Raw genomic sequence first — 17,232 nt, 5'->3', positions numbered from 1 at the left:
ATGAAAGATAATAACCTTACCGGTGCTGACTTTGATGATAAGATAGTTAATGATGTAAGAGACAAATTGCACATTCTTTCTCATATAACAGAGTATGGAATTGTGGAAGATGATGATGGTGATGATGGTGATGAGGCTTTTAATCTTCCTTCGAATCCTGAGATGATAATGGGTCTGATATATGACAACGAGGGTGTCAACAGAATAGGTTCGATCAGAAGGAGAATATAGGCCCCTGCTGGCTGGTGGAGAATAGACGAACTGTCCTCAGAGAGCATATCTCAGATATCAACTTTGGTGTTTCAACTTTCAGAGTCCATACAGCTAGCTCACGGAATCGGCTGTTCGGTTGTATCGAGCTCCATTCACTATTATTCACCGAAGAATGTGCTGATCGTACTCTTCAATCTCCGAGGAAAGACGGGTAGTTCGCTGCTGCCAATGTGCTCCGAGGAAACCCAACAAGGCTCTCTCTCTATCTCTCTCTCTCTCAGTATGTGCGGGTACGAACCACGCAGGCCACTTTGGAAACGTCTTTTTAGTAAGAGGTATTATCGGATATGATGTGTTAGGTTTTGTAGGCTTCTAATCTACTAGCCATATTGGAGAAGCAATCAATGCAATCCCATCCCCCCCTTCTTCAAGTCGTATTTGAGCACCATTCTTCCGACTAAAGGAGACAGTCTTGGGGCGCTACCAGTGCACTCATACTTGAGAACTATCTCATCGCTGCGTAGTTCATGTGTATAGAGCGCAGGCCGACTTGAGCCAGTGTATGTGATGTACAACATACAAAGTGAGGCGTATCTGCAAGCGCCACGCCCTTGTCAGACTGGCTATTACTGTGAATACTGTCAGAAACTTGAGCATATTGATGTGCTGTTGCCATCCCGGAATACTATCTAAGAAGAATTAGCCGCCAAAAACTCATTGAAGCTAGCTGGGTAACTCAGGTAAAGTATGTACAATTATTAGATTTATCTAGTAGTCTATTGACTGTTTATTTATCATTCCTACTGTCCATTGCTAATTTTAATAGAGATGAAATACACAATCTATTGAATTAATTTGATTAAAATAAGAAAAACGAAAGCCTAGGTGAATTTCTTCACTTTTTTTCTTCTTATTCCAAGTCCAGTCCAGTCCGGTTCTGCCTGATGAAACCACCTAGGCTCTTAAGCACAGACAGCATCTAAATAACTTGCAAAGCACCCGCAGGTCCTAACTACACAGCAGCCAACAACCTCCTCTCCTGCGCGAGCCGCGCGACGACCAGGATCGCTGTCCCGACGAGCAGGCTGACGCCTGCGTAGATGGACAGCGCCAAGAAGCCGTACTTCCCTGCGAGTTCGCCGCTGATGGGGGTGCCGGCTAAGGCTCTGTTTGCTGTTAGCCTTGTACGTACACGAATACAGTACGGTCAGGTGGACTACCCGTGGGGAATAGATTGGGGGAGAAGAAGGGAGACGTACGAAAGGGAGGTCGAGGCCATGACGGTCCCGATGACCGTGCCGATGGTCGATGGAGTTGCGATTTGCGCTGCGCAGGCTTGTTGGAGGGAGAGGATGGCCTTGATACCACCTAGTTAATATCTGGGTTACCGATAGGGATCGAAAACGGACACTGACCCCCGAACTAAATCCATACGCCGCCGACCACACCACTAGGCCCGCGACCGTCGTCACGCTTGTCCAACACAGAGCGATAATCCCAGAGAACCCCGTTGCCAGAATACAGCAGTTGAACTTCCCGTACCGATCCGCCACGATGCCCGGCAAGATCCGCCCGAACAGACTCGCCCCGTTGATGATGGAGATGGTGTAGAAGGAGAGGTTGTCCGAGAAGCCCTCCGAGACGGCGTAGGAGGTCGTGAAGAAGAAGGGCGCGAACATGCCGAAGTAGACGATGAAGAAACCGAAGCAGGTCAGGTGCAGGACCGGGCTGCGGAGGATGGACCAGTCGATCTTCTGCAGGCTTTTCTTCTGGCCGGTTTTGTTGTCTGTCTGGGTCGAGTTGTCATTCTCTCGGAGCTGGTCTTGTGCTGTCGACTCCGATGACCCAGAACCAGAGCGAGATTCTTTATCAGGTGCAGCTGGGTTAGCCGCAGGCGGACGAGCCGAAATGCATGACACGCCCAAGATTGGCAGCATAATGAACCCAACGATCCGCATCGTCCACCCGAATCGGACTTTCGCCTTCTGGAGCAGCTCGTGAACCACAATAGGCCAGATGACACCTCCGAGGGATGACCCTGCGATGACCATCCCCACTGCCGCGGCGCGCTGGCGTTGGAAGTGTTGGCTAATGATGGCAACCATGGGGCAGCAGATCAGAGTCATTGAGATTCCCAGAAGGATACCCTGCGCGAGGATGAACTGGTACAGCTCCTTGCAGAGAGAGGTCATCATGATGGAAAAGACGGTGCCAAGGGAGCCAAGGTAGAACATTACCTGTTGGACGTTGTTTGTTAGTCGTATCGATATACACGTCCAACATTTGAGGATCTTTCAGTAAAACACATCTACTACTGGGTAGACTGAATCTGCAGTATACTAACCTGCGGCCCAGATATATCTATCAGCGGACCCGTCAGAATCGACCCAGAGAAAATGCAGAAGACATTGATTGCCCCGATCCAGGAAATCGTGAACTCCGACTTGTCCGCCAGCTGATACTCCTTGTAGTACGTCTCGAAGATTCCAAAGGCATTCAGGAAGCCGACTGTGCAGAACATTGACCCGAAAGCTCCCACGAGAGCGAGACGCGCTCGAGGGCTGCATGATCTGTCAGCTGGGATCTGAGAAACGATGGATCAGGGATAGGTCCGGCATACGTGAGCTCGCTGGGAGGACTATTCTCCTTCCCCTCCTTAGCAGTCTCTTCTGGCCTGTGGAGTCCATCGTGGGGGAGCCCCTCCTTTCCCATGATTGCGAGGTTTGGGGTACAAAATGGAACGGGGAAGTAAACAGAAGGACCAAAAGGCAGATAGTGTCAAAAACAAAAATGAAACGTAAACAAGAGAAATTTGAATTAAGACAGCAGCGAGAAAGAAACAGTAAATGATCGACCGAAGCGATCTGCAAACGCTCCGGGCTCACGGGCAGGACTTATATCCTGGTTGGTGTTCTTGAACTTTATAGCTGCGATGTCCGACCTCCGCAAGCTCGGACTGTCCGCGGAAATCATCATCATAGAATCCGGAAGCGTTAAGGACCGAAAAGAGAGCCGTCGTGCTGCACGTTATTGCCCATTCATCGTCTGATGCGTCTCGGAGTGTCCGCGGATAATCCGAGAGCGATCTCGGAGGATAAGATAATCTGATAAGATCGTCACCACTCCGCCAGTCCCATCCGCATATCGGATAGAGTGTCCACGGATTTACATCTTCAATATCCTTAGGAACCTTGACTTTCATTTCATCTCTCCTTGAGTTGCTATTGTCTCGGGACCTCAGAAATCGTGTGCGCGCCGAGAGATCCAGGCCGGTGGAGGCACGTGACCTTTATATCTTATCAATCACCAATGTCGCGCTTCTCTGCGCGACGACAAACATGAAGAGAAAGGCAGTCGAAAACAAGGATGGCATCAAGGGGACTGACGTCTGGAGCAAACGTCCAACCAGACAAGATCCCGTGTCGTGCCAGACATGCCGTGCAAAGAAGCTCAAGTGCGACCGCAACCGTCCATGCGCCAATTGCAGCACTCGCAGAGTTCCCTGCATCTACGCGACTGGCGCCGTGCAACCATCGAACTACCAGAATCCGGTACTTGGTGGAGGGAGGCAGGAAGCAGTCTCAGTCGAAGCTCACCAAGATAGCCATGCCAGACCTCCACCGCCGCCCTGTTCTCACAGCACCCGGCCGTCGCGTGAGAGCAGCGAACAGTGGATGACGGCGGACTGGCTGGAGAAGATTGTCATGGGCCATCAAGTCCCAGATGCGCTGTCAGCGACGTTGAAGGATAGGCTGATGCCAGCGCAACAGGCCAGGGACGCCTCGAATTCTGGCCAGAGGAATACGGCAGCATCTGGGGGAAGCAGTCAATTGCCCGTGTCGTCTCGTGGAAACTATTATACAGACCACGGCAATGGTTTTACCAGCGTCAAACTGACATCTTTTCTGCCTGAGAAATCGGAAACCATCAGCGTGTTCAGATACTACGAGCTGTATATCGATTGGCTCTACCACATCATTGTACCGCGTCGTGTTATGGGGCAGATCAACGACATTTACCAGTGCATCGACAACAATTCGCCGGTAAACCCAAACTATCTGGCCCTTGTGTTCAGTATTCTCGCTGTCGCTTCCTATTTCCGACCTCCACCTGGGGGCTTTGCAGAATCTCACGATTATGCGGCATCACGTTGTCGAGAGTATACATCCTTGGCGGGCGCCGCATTGGTGCAAAGCAATTACATCGCACATCCGACAATCGAAGGTCTTCAGGCGACAATCATCATCTCCCGTTATCTTCCGAACATAAACGCTGATCCGTCCGTTCGCGCGCTGTTCGTACATGGGACAATGGTCAGTCAGGCCAAGAATCTCATGCTGCACTGTGTGGACTCCCCGCGCTGCTGGGAGGAGAGACGGGCAAATGGCTTCGATGCCGTGGAGCTGGAAATTAAGAGGAGATTATGGTGGGATCTTGCCGCGTATGACTGGTAAGTGAGAGTGTCTGAACCCCAACGTCCAATGCTGATCTCCAGGTAGGCTGCTGGGTTTTCTGAGCGGACCCCAAGAGAGAACCTACCTAATCCAGCCTAAACACATGAGAGTCGATTTCCCATTAAACATAGACGATGATGCAATCCAACCATACGGGAATGATATTGGCAGGCTGCCTTCTATTCCCACGACCATGTCCTACACGATCGAGCGTCTGAAACTGGCAATCCTTTGTCGCGAGATAGTAGACGAGACGGCAATGGAGCATTTCCATGGCCTTGAACCTAGATATGACAAGATCCTCGACCTGGATCGCAGACTCCATCAAGCATACAAGGAGCTCCCAGACTTCTTTCGTCTTGACTCGGTCAGTAGACGACGACATGCACAGCTCTATCGAGAAAGACCCACACTTGCACGGCAGAGATGCATCATCCAACAGGGCTTTCACTCCCGTCTCTGCAGGCTCCATCGTGATTATTTCATCCGGGGTGCCCGCGATCCAACGTACTCCTATTCCCACGTCATATGCCTCCAATCAGCGCGGAAAGTGCTCGAAATAAAACGTATCATGGACGAGGAGGAACCGATATTCATGCCCAACAGCTCTATCGTGTGGTCTATCATACATCACGTTTTCATGGCCGCTGTCATGCTTCTCCTGGATGTCTGCTTTAATTGGGATGACATCCTGGCCGACAAGCGGAGGGAGGAAGTGCTGGAAGCGTGTCGCATGCTCAGCAAGGCGCAGCAGGCGTCGTCTATCGTCAGAGACGGAATCAACGCGATGATGGGAGTCTTGCAGAAGTACTGGCCGCAGGGGAAACAGCCATCTGTACAGGAAAATGCTGCCGCAGTATCAACTCCCCTGCCGACGTCTGTTGCCGGCACCAGTGCCGCGCCCCTTGAGGGTCCAGGGCCAAGTGCTTTTCCTACCCCAGAAACTGGGCCTCGCGCGTCACCAATTGAAAACAAGGCTCCAGCTGCATCTCTTCCCGGAAGCAACGTGGCAGTTGATCAGAGCGTAGACAGAGAGCTTGAAGACATATGGTCTGAGCTGTTGGATAGCGGCGTCAATCTCGCATCTGAGCCACCAGACTGGACAGACCTTCTGACGGAACTCACCAATGCTACAATACCCTGCGAATAACCGTTTTTATATCAATTTATTTTATGGTATTCGAATCAGACCAGGAAGTTTGCACCTGTTGATGCGATAGTCATGTGACGAGGAACTGTGCAGTGACGAAAGCCTGGTATAGAACCACGGAGCTTTCGATACAGCACCGAAAGTCAATCTGATGTGCGATTTAGCAGCTCGACGTGAATATTAGGTGCCGTTGCAGGGCCATTCAATTCGAAAGACTCTTTACGTATGTACCGATAAGGCTCCAGTTAGACTGTTTTGCTGTTGGTTAGTACGAGCATCTACCAATGGAGTCTTCTGCGGGATAGCATTCTTTGAACAGGAAAGGATGAGTGGCACGCAGACGTCACAGGGGATGCTCAAGGTCGTAGTTCATGCCAGCCCAGCTGTCATCATTATGCTGCCAGCATCGTACCACATGGTCAAAATTGACATCGTCCCTACGGAAGATATAGCAATACTCAATCAAATCGAAATAATTACTTACCTTCTCGAGTAATCAATTGATTTCTCCAAACAAGCTCCTGCGCGGGCCCTCCTCCACACACCCACGCCTATCTGTCCTTACCGCTACTCCCCTTCTTACATACATACGACCTCCTACCCCAAAACACAAGCGAACCCAAAATGGCAACAAAAAACAAACTCCCACCAATGCGCCGCTACATCACGACGCACTCCAAAGACGGCGAAGCCGTCTTCGTGTCCCCGAACCAGATCCCCGAATGCGTCCCCTCCCGCCCGGCCGGCGACGACGGCGACCTGGCCCTCGTCTACGCCACCGCAACCTTCCCCGTACAAGCGCACGATGAGACCGACGTCGCCATCTACGACGACTTCATGCACACTCCCCCCGATCTGACCACGCCCATGGGGACCGTCATGCGGGTGATCGACATGAAGCCCGGGAAAGTGACGCCGATGCACCGCACCGTCAGTTTCGACTACGGCGTCGTGATGGAGGGCGAGGCGGAGCTGATCCTGGATTCCGGGGAGAGGCGGCTCTTGAGGCGCGGTGATTTCTGTATCCAGCGTGGGACGAGCCATTCGTTCCGGAACACGAGCGACTCGGACTGGTGTCGTTTGATTTTTGTGTTCTTGCCCATGGAGCAGCTGACCGTTGCGGGGAGGCAGTTGGGCGAGGAGTGGTATGATGAGCAGTATGAGAGTGGGAGTGAGTCTGTGGGGCAGGGAGGGGAGCCGGAGGCGCGGGAGAGATGAGGTTCTCTCTTTGCGTCTTTGGAATGGACTAGGAAATGGGAGAGGGGCACGTTTCCTGTTGAAAAATTGGGAGCTTACATTCTGTTAGCCTTTTTTACAATATTGGTGTAATTTCTATTTACCTATAATATCTTTCGTTTTCGGAGTCCAAGCTATGGAGATCGCGATCTTGAGTTCATCATCCTTCCACAAGCGGCATGCGATCTCTTTGAGGTCTGTTTTTGTCCATTTCTTGACGTACGGGTGGACGGCTTCTAGGGCTTCATACTTGTCGACTAGGAATGCGACCTTTGCCAGGTCATCGTCCCAGGACCAAAGGAATTTTCCGAAATTGTTCATGGATGACTCTCATTAGAAGTAGCATAGCTTCGGCATCGCCATCACCGAGTGATATCGTGACAACCCCATCGTCTTGAGCACCCTGCCCTCTGCAAAGTTTCCTTCTAGCATAGCCTTGAAGAAAGGTGAGGCAAGAATCAAATGGCGCGATGAGACGCGGATTATTTTGCTTGAATTCGAGGTGGTGAGAGCCAGAAAGACATCTCCGTCTGGATCGATGTCATGAAACGCACATTCAAGTTGTCGCGATAAACTGTGGCATTCTCTTAGTGGTTTGTCTAGTATTATGGCATTGAACTTACCATTTCCACAGGTCGCAGGTCTTGTGACAGTTCCACTGGAGGACGCAAGCTCTATCTCGTTGTCACTGTTCCGTTCCACCCCGTATTGTCGAGCTGGATAGAAACCTTCAGAGTCTTTGGTTCAGGATGTCCGAAAGGTAAGGCACGTCAGAGAACCACTGCTAGGATCCAGCGTATCGTGTAGACTGGAAGCTGCTCGACGTAGCGTGAGCTGTTTATTCGAGAAAGAAGTGTGAGGAAAGTGAGAAGAGCAAGAGGGGAAGTATTGACAAGAGGAGTCGGATGACAGGATGCAAGGTGAAGGTGAGGTTATAGGCTCAGTGAATACTTAGAGCTCAAGACTCTGTGTTCAGTCACGCCTGAGATAACATTCACTTCGCAATGACTTTTTTTTTCTTGGCCTCAGGGTCCCGTGATGAACCTGGTATCGAGTAGGACTGGAGATTCGGTTATGCTACCGGTATATGCTTTTATTCGGGGGTCAAGGAAACGGTATGCGTCTCGAGAACGGGTTCTGACAATGAAGCTATCATATATCTGCGTCCGCGTTACCGAGTCCTTCCGAGGTCACTGACACTAGATTCTCTCTTTTATACGATGAAGAGATATGTCAACATCGATCAAGTCCCTAAGTCGTCCAGAAAAACTGGACGCAGCATGCCCTTTTTGGTAGGGTGAAGCGACTTAGGTTCCTAACATGAAATACTGGAGCGTTTGTGCTTTGTAAAGGATGCTATATCGCAGAGAAATTCTCAAAAGCAAGGTCTGCAAATCATGCTTCGTGTTTTCCATCTCTTCGCATTTGTCAAAGAATACGCTATCCAAAGTAGTATACAGTAATGAAATTGTAAAAATGTACGAATTGATACCGAAAATGAAACAACAGAAACAGTAGACTCATTTCATATTCTGTCAACTTCTTTCATGCCTGGTCCTTGGACAAAGACCGCATCACCAGCACTCGGATCTGCCTTATCGCCAACCTCTTGTCTCCCACGCGTCGAGCGGAATAGCAAAGCGATGCCTGCGTCTTTCACAAAGAACCCAGATATCCCAACCTGCATGCGCACATTTCTGCAATTTCCCACACTCTCCGTATCATGGACTTGTCTTCCGGTATTGCTCGAATTTTGCCATGTCAAGGCCATTCGCGGCTTCGGAACTTAGTATCTTTTTGACCTGACCGTCGAGCTGCTTCTGAGTCTCGGTCCTACACTTGGAAACTGAAGCAATCCTGTAGTGCTCGAAATCTTTTGTATCGTCCGTGAGATGATATAAAGGGATGCCTATTCCGCGAAGCTTATCGGCAAGTTTCGATACTGATATCCTCTCGTAGGACTCCGGGGTTGGTCCGTCGACCGTCAGACCCAATTCGTCCATAGCCTCGGTAAGACAGCCCTTCACCATGCGGTCGTAATACTTGGTACATTTTCTAGTTTTGTCTTTGCGATAGTAATTTCCCATGTTAATAACTCCGTTGAAGAGCGCAGTCAACGGGCTGATTCTGCGTTCATTGATTACATCTGATTCCAGATCACATATTAGTTCCCACTTGCCAAGACACCTACGTGCATTACTCACCTAAAACTTCTGCTGGCGGATGGAATTTTGTTCCATCATGTAAATTTCTCATGTTCTCCCGAATCATCATACCAGTTGCGGTCTTGAAGATTTCTGAATATCCAAGGGTCCACGAAATGAAGACGGTAAGCTCGCGGTACCGTACATCTTTCGACAAGCTTTACGAGAATCCCGGCTGACTTGTCCAGTCCAGGCATCTAAGCCGTTTGATAATCTACAGAACCTGGTACTTATCGGCAAGGTATACGACCGATGCCAAGTCGCGTATCTCAAGAGCCTCAGGGAGACTCTGTCACTTCATATGAATGACTTTCATCAGAAGTAGCATAGCTTTGGAATTATCTTCGAGCTCTAGTGTGACAACTCTACTTGTCCCCTGCAGCCCATTTTCTGTACACCTGCCTTGGAGCAACTTCTCGAAAACAGGAGAAGCAAGGTTCAACTGGCTCGGTGAGAAGGAAATCTGAATTGGAGTTGGTCTTCTCAGGGAGAAAACAACATGCGCATCCCCATCTGGATTGGACCCATAAATTTCGGGTTTCTCGTCATCCTCACGAACAGGTGGGTTTTTTGGATCGAGTACATGGACCACGGGTTTCTTATCTTCTATAACAACTGGGGCCATCCCATTCTGCAGCGTCAGTAATATATCTTGAAATATGACAATCAACTTACCGCTTGATCCGGTTGATAGTCCTACAGCAGTCGCATTAGAAGACTCCGCCGACGCCATTTTGTCTGCACAGTGCTGTTCTGGCTGATATCTGCAACGTCAAGTGGCAGAGACCATCGGGGCAGTGTGAGGACACAGCGCATAACACTTGAACTGGTACCAGCTCACAAGGGCAGCGAGCTCGATTTAGCAAAATGAGGGAGATATCTGTTGATGAGACGCGGTTTACAGCGCGCTCGTGTACTTCGAGAAGTTTCGTCAGTACAGGCCAACATGGAGCAGGGATAACCCATGTTAGGGCATTATTAGCGCTTGAGATCGGTCAAACAGTCAAAGGGAACCATGGGGTGAGGAGGGAGATGTATTAAAATGGATATAGCACGCCATTTGCTGTTGGCCGGGTGGGACGATTCAAGATCCCAACTTGGAATACTTGGACTTGAGGAGCCTGTGGAGAGCCGGTATATCACAGAAAAGTTCTCATGGCAGGGGGTTCTGTCAGCCATATTCGCAAATGTTGGGCGTGGTTGGACGTGTCAACACTCCCAAATTTGCTTCTCTTGGCGTTGGTAAACAAAGGGGGCGACATATCTTGGCAGGGAACATGCTTCTGATAAGATACACGTCGCTCATCTCTTAGCTTGGGTTCCCCTTGCTTGTCGCATTCGTCGGTTAGAAAACAAAGGCCCAATTGCAAATGTGTGCGGAACTCGGAACTGTCCGTCGCGAGAGTGCTGGATAAACTTCAAAGTCCCGGCGCAGAATCACGCATCAGCGCCCTTTGATCTCCATACTCTCAGAAAGGAACATGAGCGCAGCATCGGCTCTGGGAGGCTGTTCTGGAACGATGGCGCCGTCAGGTTGTCTAGTCCAATTGTCCTAAAATCGGGGTTTCCGCGGCTCACGACGGCTCAATTCCGTGTCTGCTCTTCATCCCCCGCGCGAGGTACACCATCTCCCATCCACGATCCATTCGCTTGCAACCGCGATTTTGAGTTGATGTTCTTGTGGTGTTGGAATAGACCGAGAAATAGTCTCATTAACTTCGCGATTGTTCGAGCGCAGAGCGGTTTTTGACGTCGTGCCCCTCCGGAGATATCGGTTTCACCCCGCGGAACGCAAGCCGAGCAGATACACGAATACTCCGCGAAGGGGACAACATGGACAAGGAGCAGTTCAGAGCGGCGGCGCATGCTGCTATCGATGACAGTATGTCTGATCTATGGCTGTTTCTGCAGTATACAATTGTGCATCTTGACTACCTAGTACGCTACTGTCGCGAACCATGCTGATCGATATGGCCTTTCCTAGTAATCGATTATTTCGACGGCCTTCCCTCCCATCGTGTGCTCCCCAGCATCGAACCCGGATACCTGCGCCTACAGATCCCCGAGAACCCTCCCACGGAGCCGGAGGAATGGTCCCAGATACAGGCGGACATCGAGTCCAAGATCAAGCCGGGCTTGACGCACTGGCAGTCGCCCAACTTCATGGCCTTCTTCCCCGCCGGCGTCACGTACCCTAGCATCCTGGGTGAGATGTACTCTGCGGCGTTTACGGCTCCCGCGTTCAACTGGCTCTGTTCGCCCGCCTGCACCGAGCTGGAGACGATCGTGATGGACTGGGTAGGCAAGGCGTTGGGACTCCCGGAATGCTTCCTCAGCACTTCTGAGACGCACGGCGGTGGTGTGATACAAGGCAGCGCCAGTGAATCGATAGCGACCATGATGGTTGCCGCAAGAGAGAGACGTGTACGGGAGAAGGCGTTGGCAGAAGAGTTGAAAGAGGGCACCAGAGAGTACGAGGACCGGACGATGGAGCTGAGGCCAAGGCTCGTCGCGCTGGGCAGCGACCAGGCCCACAGCAGTACAGCGAAGGGAGCTCTCATTGCGGGGACACGGTATCGGAGCGTTCCTACGCGGCTGGAAGATAACATGGAGTTGACCGGGGACGCTTTGCGCACCGTTCTGGAGGAGTGCGAAAGAGACGGGCTGGACCCTTACTATATCACTCTCAACATGGGCACCACCAATTCCTGCGCGGTGGATCGGTTTTCGGAAATCCTGGCGGTTTTGAAGGAGAAGGAGTCGTGGCAGAGAATATGGGTGCACATTGACGCAGCCTACGCGGGTGCTGCTCTAGTTACGGAGGAGTACCAGTCAATAGCAAAGGAGTGGGCGGAAGGCGTTGACAGCTTCGACATGAACATGCATAAGTGGTTGCTTGTTAATTTTGATGCCAGGTATGTTTCCTTCTGGGCTTATTCTTCTGTCTATCCGTAATATACAGCCTGCTGACAACGAACAGCTGCCTGTTCGTTCGCAACCGCTTCGACCTCACCAACGCTTTGGACATCACACCATCCTACCTGCGCAACCCTTACTCCGAGATGGGCAGGGTGATTGACTACCGCAACTGGCAAATCTCCCTGGGGCGGCGTTTCCGCGCTCTGAAGATCTGGTTCGTCATGCGCAGCTACGGGCTGAACGGGATGAAAGACCACATCAGAAAGCGAATCGCCTTTGGGGACATCTTCGTTGATCTGGTCCGCAGCAGACAGGACCTCTTTGAGATCATTACGAAGCCCGCCTTCTGCCTGACCGTTTTGAGAGTTCGGAATCCGATGGCAGCCGAGAACGGCGAGCTGACCAACGGAGCCGGGGTTCCGCAGCCAGACGAGGTGGCTAATGCGTTGACGAAGGAGGTCGCTGAGACGATAAATGCGCGAGGCGAAATTTTCCTTACGTCGACGGTCATCAAGGGCATCAACGCGATCCGCGTTGTGAGCGCGAACCCGGCTGCAGAGGAGAAGTATGTCAGGCGGGCGTTTGAGATTCTGGTCGAGGTGACGGAGGAGGTGCTCCGAAAGAAAGCCAGCAATTGAAAACGGACAAGTCGCCATTTTCCCATCAGCCTTGGTTGGTTATTGTACTGTACTTTCCTCGTTTCGACTGGGAAGTTCCTCGGTCGGTGTTTCATCTGACCCCCAGCTCTTTATTTTTCTGAAAGAAATGCATCTAGCCATCCATGGCTTGCCGGATGCATCATGATTTGATGATCTATTTACACGAGTTGCGCAAAGTTCTGCTTTTGAAGGATACGTACAGTGCGAAAAATAGAGGATTCGCGAACTGTGTATAGAGAACTAGAAATATGTCTGTTGGTATTCTGCTGTTCTACACTTGCCCCGACTGTGTTTAAAACGGCAACGCTACCAATTTTTTCTTGCAGGATTCCGACCTTATATTCCAACAGATTTCTTGCTTCTGTCTACATAGAGGCCCATGCCGAGCCTATGTATGTACCGCGCAAGCACCTGGAACCTCATCGATCGTACAGCTTGAGCTCAGTAGTGCGGGACAGTACTAGCCTCAAATTTAACTGTTTAACAATCGTTCAGATCTACGATGTCAAGTTGAACTGAACTGAACCGTATAGACCAACAAAACAGAAAATAAAGTTGCCCAAGTCTATGTATGTATTTGTGATTTGAATTTGTCGCCCGATGATTTGATAAACCAAGACCACGCTACCGAGGTTCTTAATCATCTGCAGGCCGCCCTAGTATTCCGTAGTAATTCATTAGGAAATAGTTTATTATTAGTTTGTTGTGGGGAAGTGCCCCAACCGATGCCAACCCCGCAAAGTCAATCAGATACCTTATTGAGGTAGGGGGTCCACTGCGACTGGGTTACAAGGTGCCCCTCCTCGCCTCAGCCAAGGTAGTTCAGCCTTTCTGGTATCTATCGGCTTGGTTTGTCGGTAGTTTACTCTGCACGATTCTGTGTAGGTGGTCACTTGTTTAGCTGGAGTACATGTACGGTACATTGGTCAGTACCTTGTAGACCCCGCTCTGTTTTGCCTGTTCGGCTTCGAGGTTCGGGTCAGTGTATGCGGTACTATCATCGTTGTTAAAATGCGACTTGGGCAGTGATGTGTATATGGATCTGGAGTGTTTGTACATAGTACATAGGATACATCGAGTTCGAGTTCACGCATCTACTGCACTGCATCTGTCCTACCTTTGGTATATAATGTGACAGTCAGACTGGTTCTTCTCTTTGCAAGCCTTCCTACCTGAGGAGGTTTACCTATCCGTTCATCGCATCCTAGGTAATCCATTTGGATCCCTCCATCAAACGGCCTACTTACCTAGCTCCCTATATATATACCTCAGTCACCTATATCAATCAATCGATCAACCAATCCGTCCAATAAAGTCAACTCCAACAGACAAACACACAAGCGGATCTCGCGAACCTCAACGAACAAAACTAAAAACCAAACCCACAAATAAAGGAGATGGAGATGGACCCTGCCCGCCAGGAACAGCTCCTGATCGAGTCCGAAATCAAATCCCTCCTCGTCCGCGAGCGGTACTACAGGGACACCTTCCAATGGGACAAGCTGCGCGAGTGCTACCACCCCGACGCGTCGAAGACGTGGGTGAACATCACCTGGTAAGCCATACAAATCATATCAAACAAAAAAAAAATTCCATTTCAATCATATATATAAACATATATATTGAATTGATAAATACCAGGTTCACCGGTCCCGCCGACGCCTTCGTCTCCGGCTCTCAGCGCATGTCCTCCCCCTCATCCATCAACACCCCCGCATCGCACACCCTCACGCCCATCCTCGTCCACCTGAACCCTGCGCGGACGCGCGCCCTGACCGAATCTGTCGGCAGCATCCGCATCCGCACCCCGCACACCTACCGCGGCGTGAGGTACGACGTCACCGCGTGGGGCCGGTTCATCTCGCGCGTGGAGCATGTGCCCAGCAGCAGCAGCGGCGGTGGTGGCGGCGGGGGATGGAAGATGCTGACGCTCGAGGTCATCTACGAGAGGGACAGCATTGTCCCCGCTGTTCCGGTGGCGGGGAGGGCCGGGGAGCCGCCAGAGGGGTTCGAGGAGCAGACGAAGGGCACGAGGGAAAGTTATAGGTGTCTGGGGTGGGTGCTGGCGGCGAGGGGGTATAAGATCGATCAGGAGTTGCCCGGCACGGATCGGCCGGAGACGGTGGAGAGGGTGATGAGAGAGGGGTTTGCGTGGTTGGAGGGGAAGAAGGGTTCGAGGTTGTGATTGATGGATGTACATTTATGTACATAGGTGTATACTGTATACATGCGTTGTGGGATATATATGCCTTTTAGTTGTCCAGGTATTCAGCTGATTCGGTGTGTTTTCTGTATTGATGCTGCGATTATTGTCCAAGTTGACCGAGAACTGTCATTGCTAATGCCAACATTCGAGAATGATAACAGGAAGGTGGGAATGCATGCAGTCCAAACCGGCCAGTCTCCCAGGAACAGATGGAGAAAATGTTGCCACTAAGAATAAAGCCAAACGACAAATATCAGAAATAACACACACAATAGTAACAGAATCGAATAGTGTCAAGTCCTAGAAGAGACTTCGCAACGACTCAGATAGAGACGGAGGGAGAGAAAGAAAGAAAACCACCACATATGGAATGAGATGAATACCTTGCGATCGTCTGTACAATATAAATATCACCACCTCCTTCCCGACCTAACATCCAGTCTTACAACACCTTATCAATGAGATGATTGGATATAAACACACTGCTACTGGGAAGCAACTGCACCAGCGCCAGCGCCCTTCTCACTGTCCTTAGATTTAGAGATACAAGTACCATGCGTCTGCTTTCTACCCTCTCTTCAATCCTAGCAGCCTACGCGTCCGGGCGATCACGCCGCGTGGGTCCCTATTCCTGAACGCGAACACTACGTCCATGTCCTCGAGGGTCCGTCGGGTCATCTCGAGGTAGATCATGCAGCTGATAGGGAAATATGCATATAAGAAGTAGATGAACACTTTTTTGTTCTTCATCAGTCGCAGTGGTACAGTAGGTATGTACCTTTTTTCTGTCCGTGGGTAGTCAGATATATAAACCCGCTTACTTACCGAGCTAAAACGTCCAACCGAGATTGTCGACTAACACTTTCGTGAGCTGCGTCACGATGAAGCTGCCCATACAGTTCGTGACGGTTGCGGCGGCCGCGCCTTGTGTCCGCCAGCCGAGAGAGTTGACTTCCGAGCCGTACACCCATGTGACCTGCGTGATTGTGGTAAGTACTAAAGTTCTAATGGTAATTGGCGTTGCGTGTCAAGTTGATACTTTGGCAAAACTCCTTCCATAGAACACATAGTAGAGGAAGAACATGGTGGTTGTTGCGGAGCCCGACTACTTACGAAGCAGAAGATTATTATCCAAAAACAGGTATCTTTGCAGAGAAAAAGATAGGTATACATACCTGGTACTTCTTGTCTGGGTGCAGATCCGCCATCTTCAAGCAGAAGTAACGAGATAGCAAGTTCCTGCGGAAATTGCGCCGTATAGCATCAACCTTTCATACAGTACAACAAGCGAATCGAGACGAGTATGCAAGTCAAGAGGCGGAAGGCAGAGCTGGACTTACCTCCGACGACCAAGCATGTCAATGATGAAGAGACAGAGCGTTCACGCCACTAAACTGCTGCATCAGCTGCATACCACACCAAAGCAAGAGTCGCCAAAAATTCCGATTCTCGTCCCGGAGAGAAAAAGAACACATCCTCTGCCGGAACCCCGACCGCTGCCAGGCGCTGCTCCTCCTAAATTAGGTACCTACCATAATCGATTTAGATTTATGCGCATTGACTACAGCCGGATCATCAATGCCGACGTTCCTCTTGCCCTCCCCCCTTCAAGCCTCACAAGCACAACGAGCACTTCATCGGAGCGATCCTGCAGAAGTACCTAACCACCGAGGACTTTCCGGCAGGTAGGTAGGTAGACCATGATGGGAACGCCATGGCAGCGGACACGAGTCGAAGGAGGAGAGCGGAAACCCTCCACTGAAATGCGCTGTCTCCGCCGTGACTGTGAAAGTAAAGACTGTGGTGGTTCATCCGGTTCGCGAGGCAAACAGGCGATTGATCGTGTTGCTGATGTTTGCCAGAATGACGAGACGAGTCTTCTACAGTTGGGCCTTCGCGCACTGGCTTTGACATCGGGGATGATGGATGCATTGATTCCTACCTCCCATTGCGATCAGTATGTACCTACTGTATAAATGCAGTCTTGGGTGTGTGTCCTCTTACCCATTCCAAAGCCATTCTTTATACGGCCAATGATCATCTGTGGCAGCTGGAAGGCTGTGATTTGCAGGATGGGGGAAAACACAAGGACATGGATACAGAGAAACAACTAGAAGTGATAGGTTAGATACCATTGCCATTGACCCGCTTGACCTCCATCAAAAAAAAGCAGTATGAAATCTTCAGAGAT

At 50.5% G+C, this 17,232-nt stretch overlaps 7 protein-coding genes across 7 annotated transcripts; 4 read left to right on the top strand and 3 right to left on the bottom strand.

The window, feature by feature from the left end:
- Nucleotides 1–1,225: 1,225 nt before the first annotated feature.
- Nucleotides 1,226–2,925, bottom strand: VTN00DRAFT_2925 (uncharacterized protein; the record flags this gene model as incomplete). The annotated part of the gene is made up of 5 exons (XM_069429185.1): nucleotides 1,226–1,379; nucleotides 1,473–1,570; nucleotides 1,629–2,450; nucleotides 2,558–2,774; nucleotides 2,834–2,925. The coding sequence occupies 5 exons, from the start codon at nucleotides 2,923–2,925 to the stop codon at nucleotides 1,226–1,228; spliced, it is 1,383 nt and encodes a 460-aa protein (XP_069283337.1).
- A 626-nt stretch (nucleotides 2,926–3,551) lies between these two features.
- On the top strand, nucleotides 3,552–5,817 carry VTN00DRAFT_2924 (uncharacterized protein; the record flags this gene model as incomplete). The annotated part of the gene is made up of 2 exons (XM_069429184.1): nucleotides 3,552–4,663; nucleotides 4,713–5,817. The coding sequence occupies 2 exons, from the start codon at nucleotides 3,552–3,554 to the stop codon at nucleotides 5,815–5,817; spliced, it is 2,217 nt and encodes a 738-aa protein (XP_069283336.1).
- A 624-nt stretch (nucleotides 5,818–6,441) lies between these two features.
- VTN00DRAFT_2923 (uncharacterized protein) lies at nucleotides 6,442–7,035 on the top strand (the record flags this gene model as incomplete). The annotated part of the gene is made up of 1 exon (XM_069429183.1): nucleotides 6,442–7,035. One exon carries the CDS (start codon nucleotides 6,442–6,444, stop codon nucleotides 7,033–7,035), a length of 594 nt encoding a protein of 197 aa, XP_069283335.1.
- Nucleotides 7,036–8,774: 1,739 nt separating this feature from the next.
- Nucleotides 8,775–9,140, bottom strand: VTN00DRAFT_2922 (uncharacterized protein; the record flags this gene model as incomplete). Its single annotated transcript, XM_069429182.1, has 1 exon — nucleotides 8,775–9,140. One exon carries the CDS (start codon nucleotides 9,138–9,140, stop codon nucleotides 8,775–8,777), a length of 366 nt encoding a protein of 121 aa, XP_069283334.1.
- A 1,950-nt stretch (nucleotides 9,141–11,090) lies between these two features.
- VTN00DRAFT_2921 (uncharacterized protein) lies at nucleotides 11,091–12,814 on the top strand (the record flags this gene model as incomplete). Its single annotated transcript, XM_069429181.1, has 3 exons — nucleotides 11,091–11,139; nucleotides 11,242–12,172; nucleotides 12,238–12,814. The coding sequence occupies 3 exons, from the start codon at nucleotides 11,091–11,093 to the stop codon at nucleotides 12,812–12,814; spliced, it is 1,557 nt and encodes a 518-aa protein (XP_069283333.1).
- Nucleotides 12,815–14,232: 1,418 nt separating this feature from the next.
- On the top strand, nucleotides 14,233–15,020 carry VTN00DRAFT_2920 (uncharacterized protein; the record flags this gene model as incomplete). The annotated part of the gene is made up of 2 exons (XM_069429180.1): nucleotides 14,233–14,390; nucleotides 14,477–15,020. The coding sequence occupies 2 exons, from the start codon at nucleotides 14,233–14,235 to the stop codon at nucleotides 15,018–15,020; spliced, it is 702 nt and encodes a 233-aa protein (XP_069283332.1).
- Nucleotides 15,021–15,870: 850 nt separating this feature from the next.
- VTN00DRAFT_2919 (uncharacterized protein) lies at nucleotides 15,871–16,249 on the bottom strand (the record flags this gene model as incomplete). The annotated part of the gene is made up of 3 exons (XM_069429178.1): nucleotides 15,871–16,017; nucleotides 16,081–16,146; nucleotides 16,217–16,249. 3 exons carry the CDS (start codon nucleotides 16,247–16,249, stop codon nucleotides 15,871–15,873), a joined length of 246 nt encoding a protein of 81 aa, XP_069283331.1.
- Between the last annotated feature and the right edge of the window lie 983 nt (nucleotides 16,250–17,232).

The sequence above is a fragment of the Thermoascus crustaceus genome (assembly GCF_041956765.1).
Source record: "Thermoascus crustaceus strain CBS 181.67 unplaced genomic scaffold VTN00scaffold_11, whole genome shotgun sequence".
NCBI lineage: Eukaryota > Fungi > Ascomycota > Eurotiomycetes > Eurotiales > Thermoascaceae > Thermoascus > Thermoascus crustaceus.
Note: the sequence above shows the minus strand (reverse complement) of the source record. Positions and strands in the feature narration are given on the sequence as shown.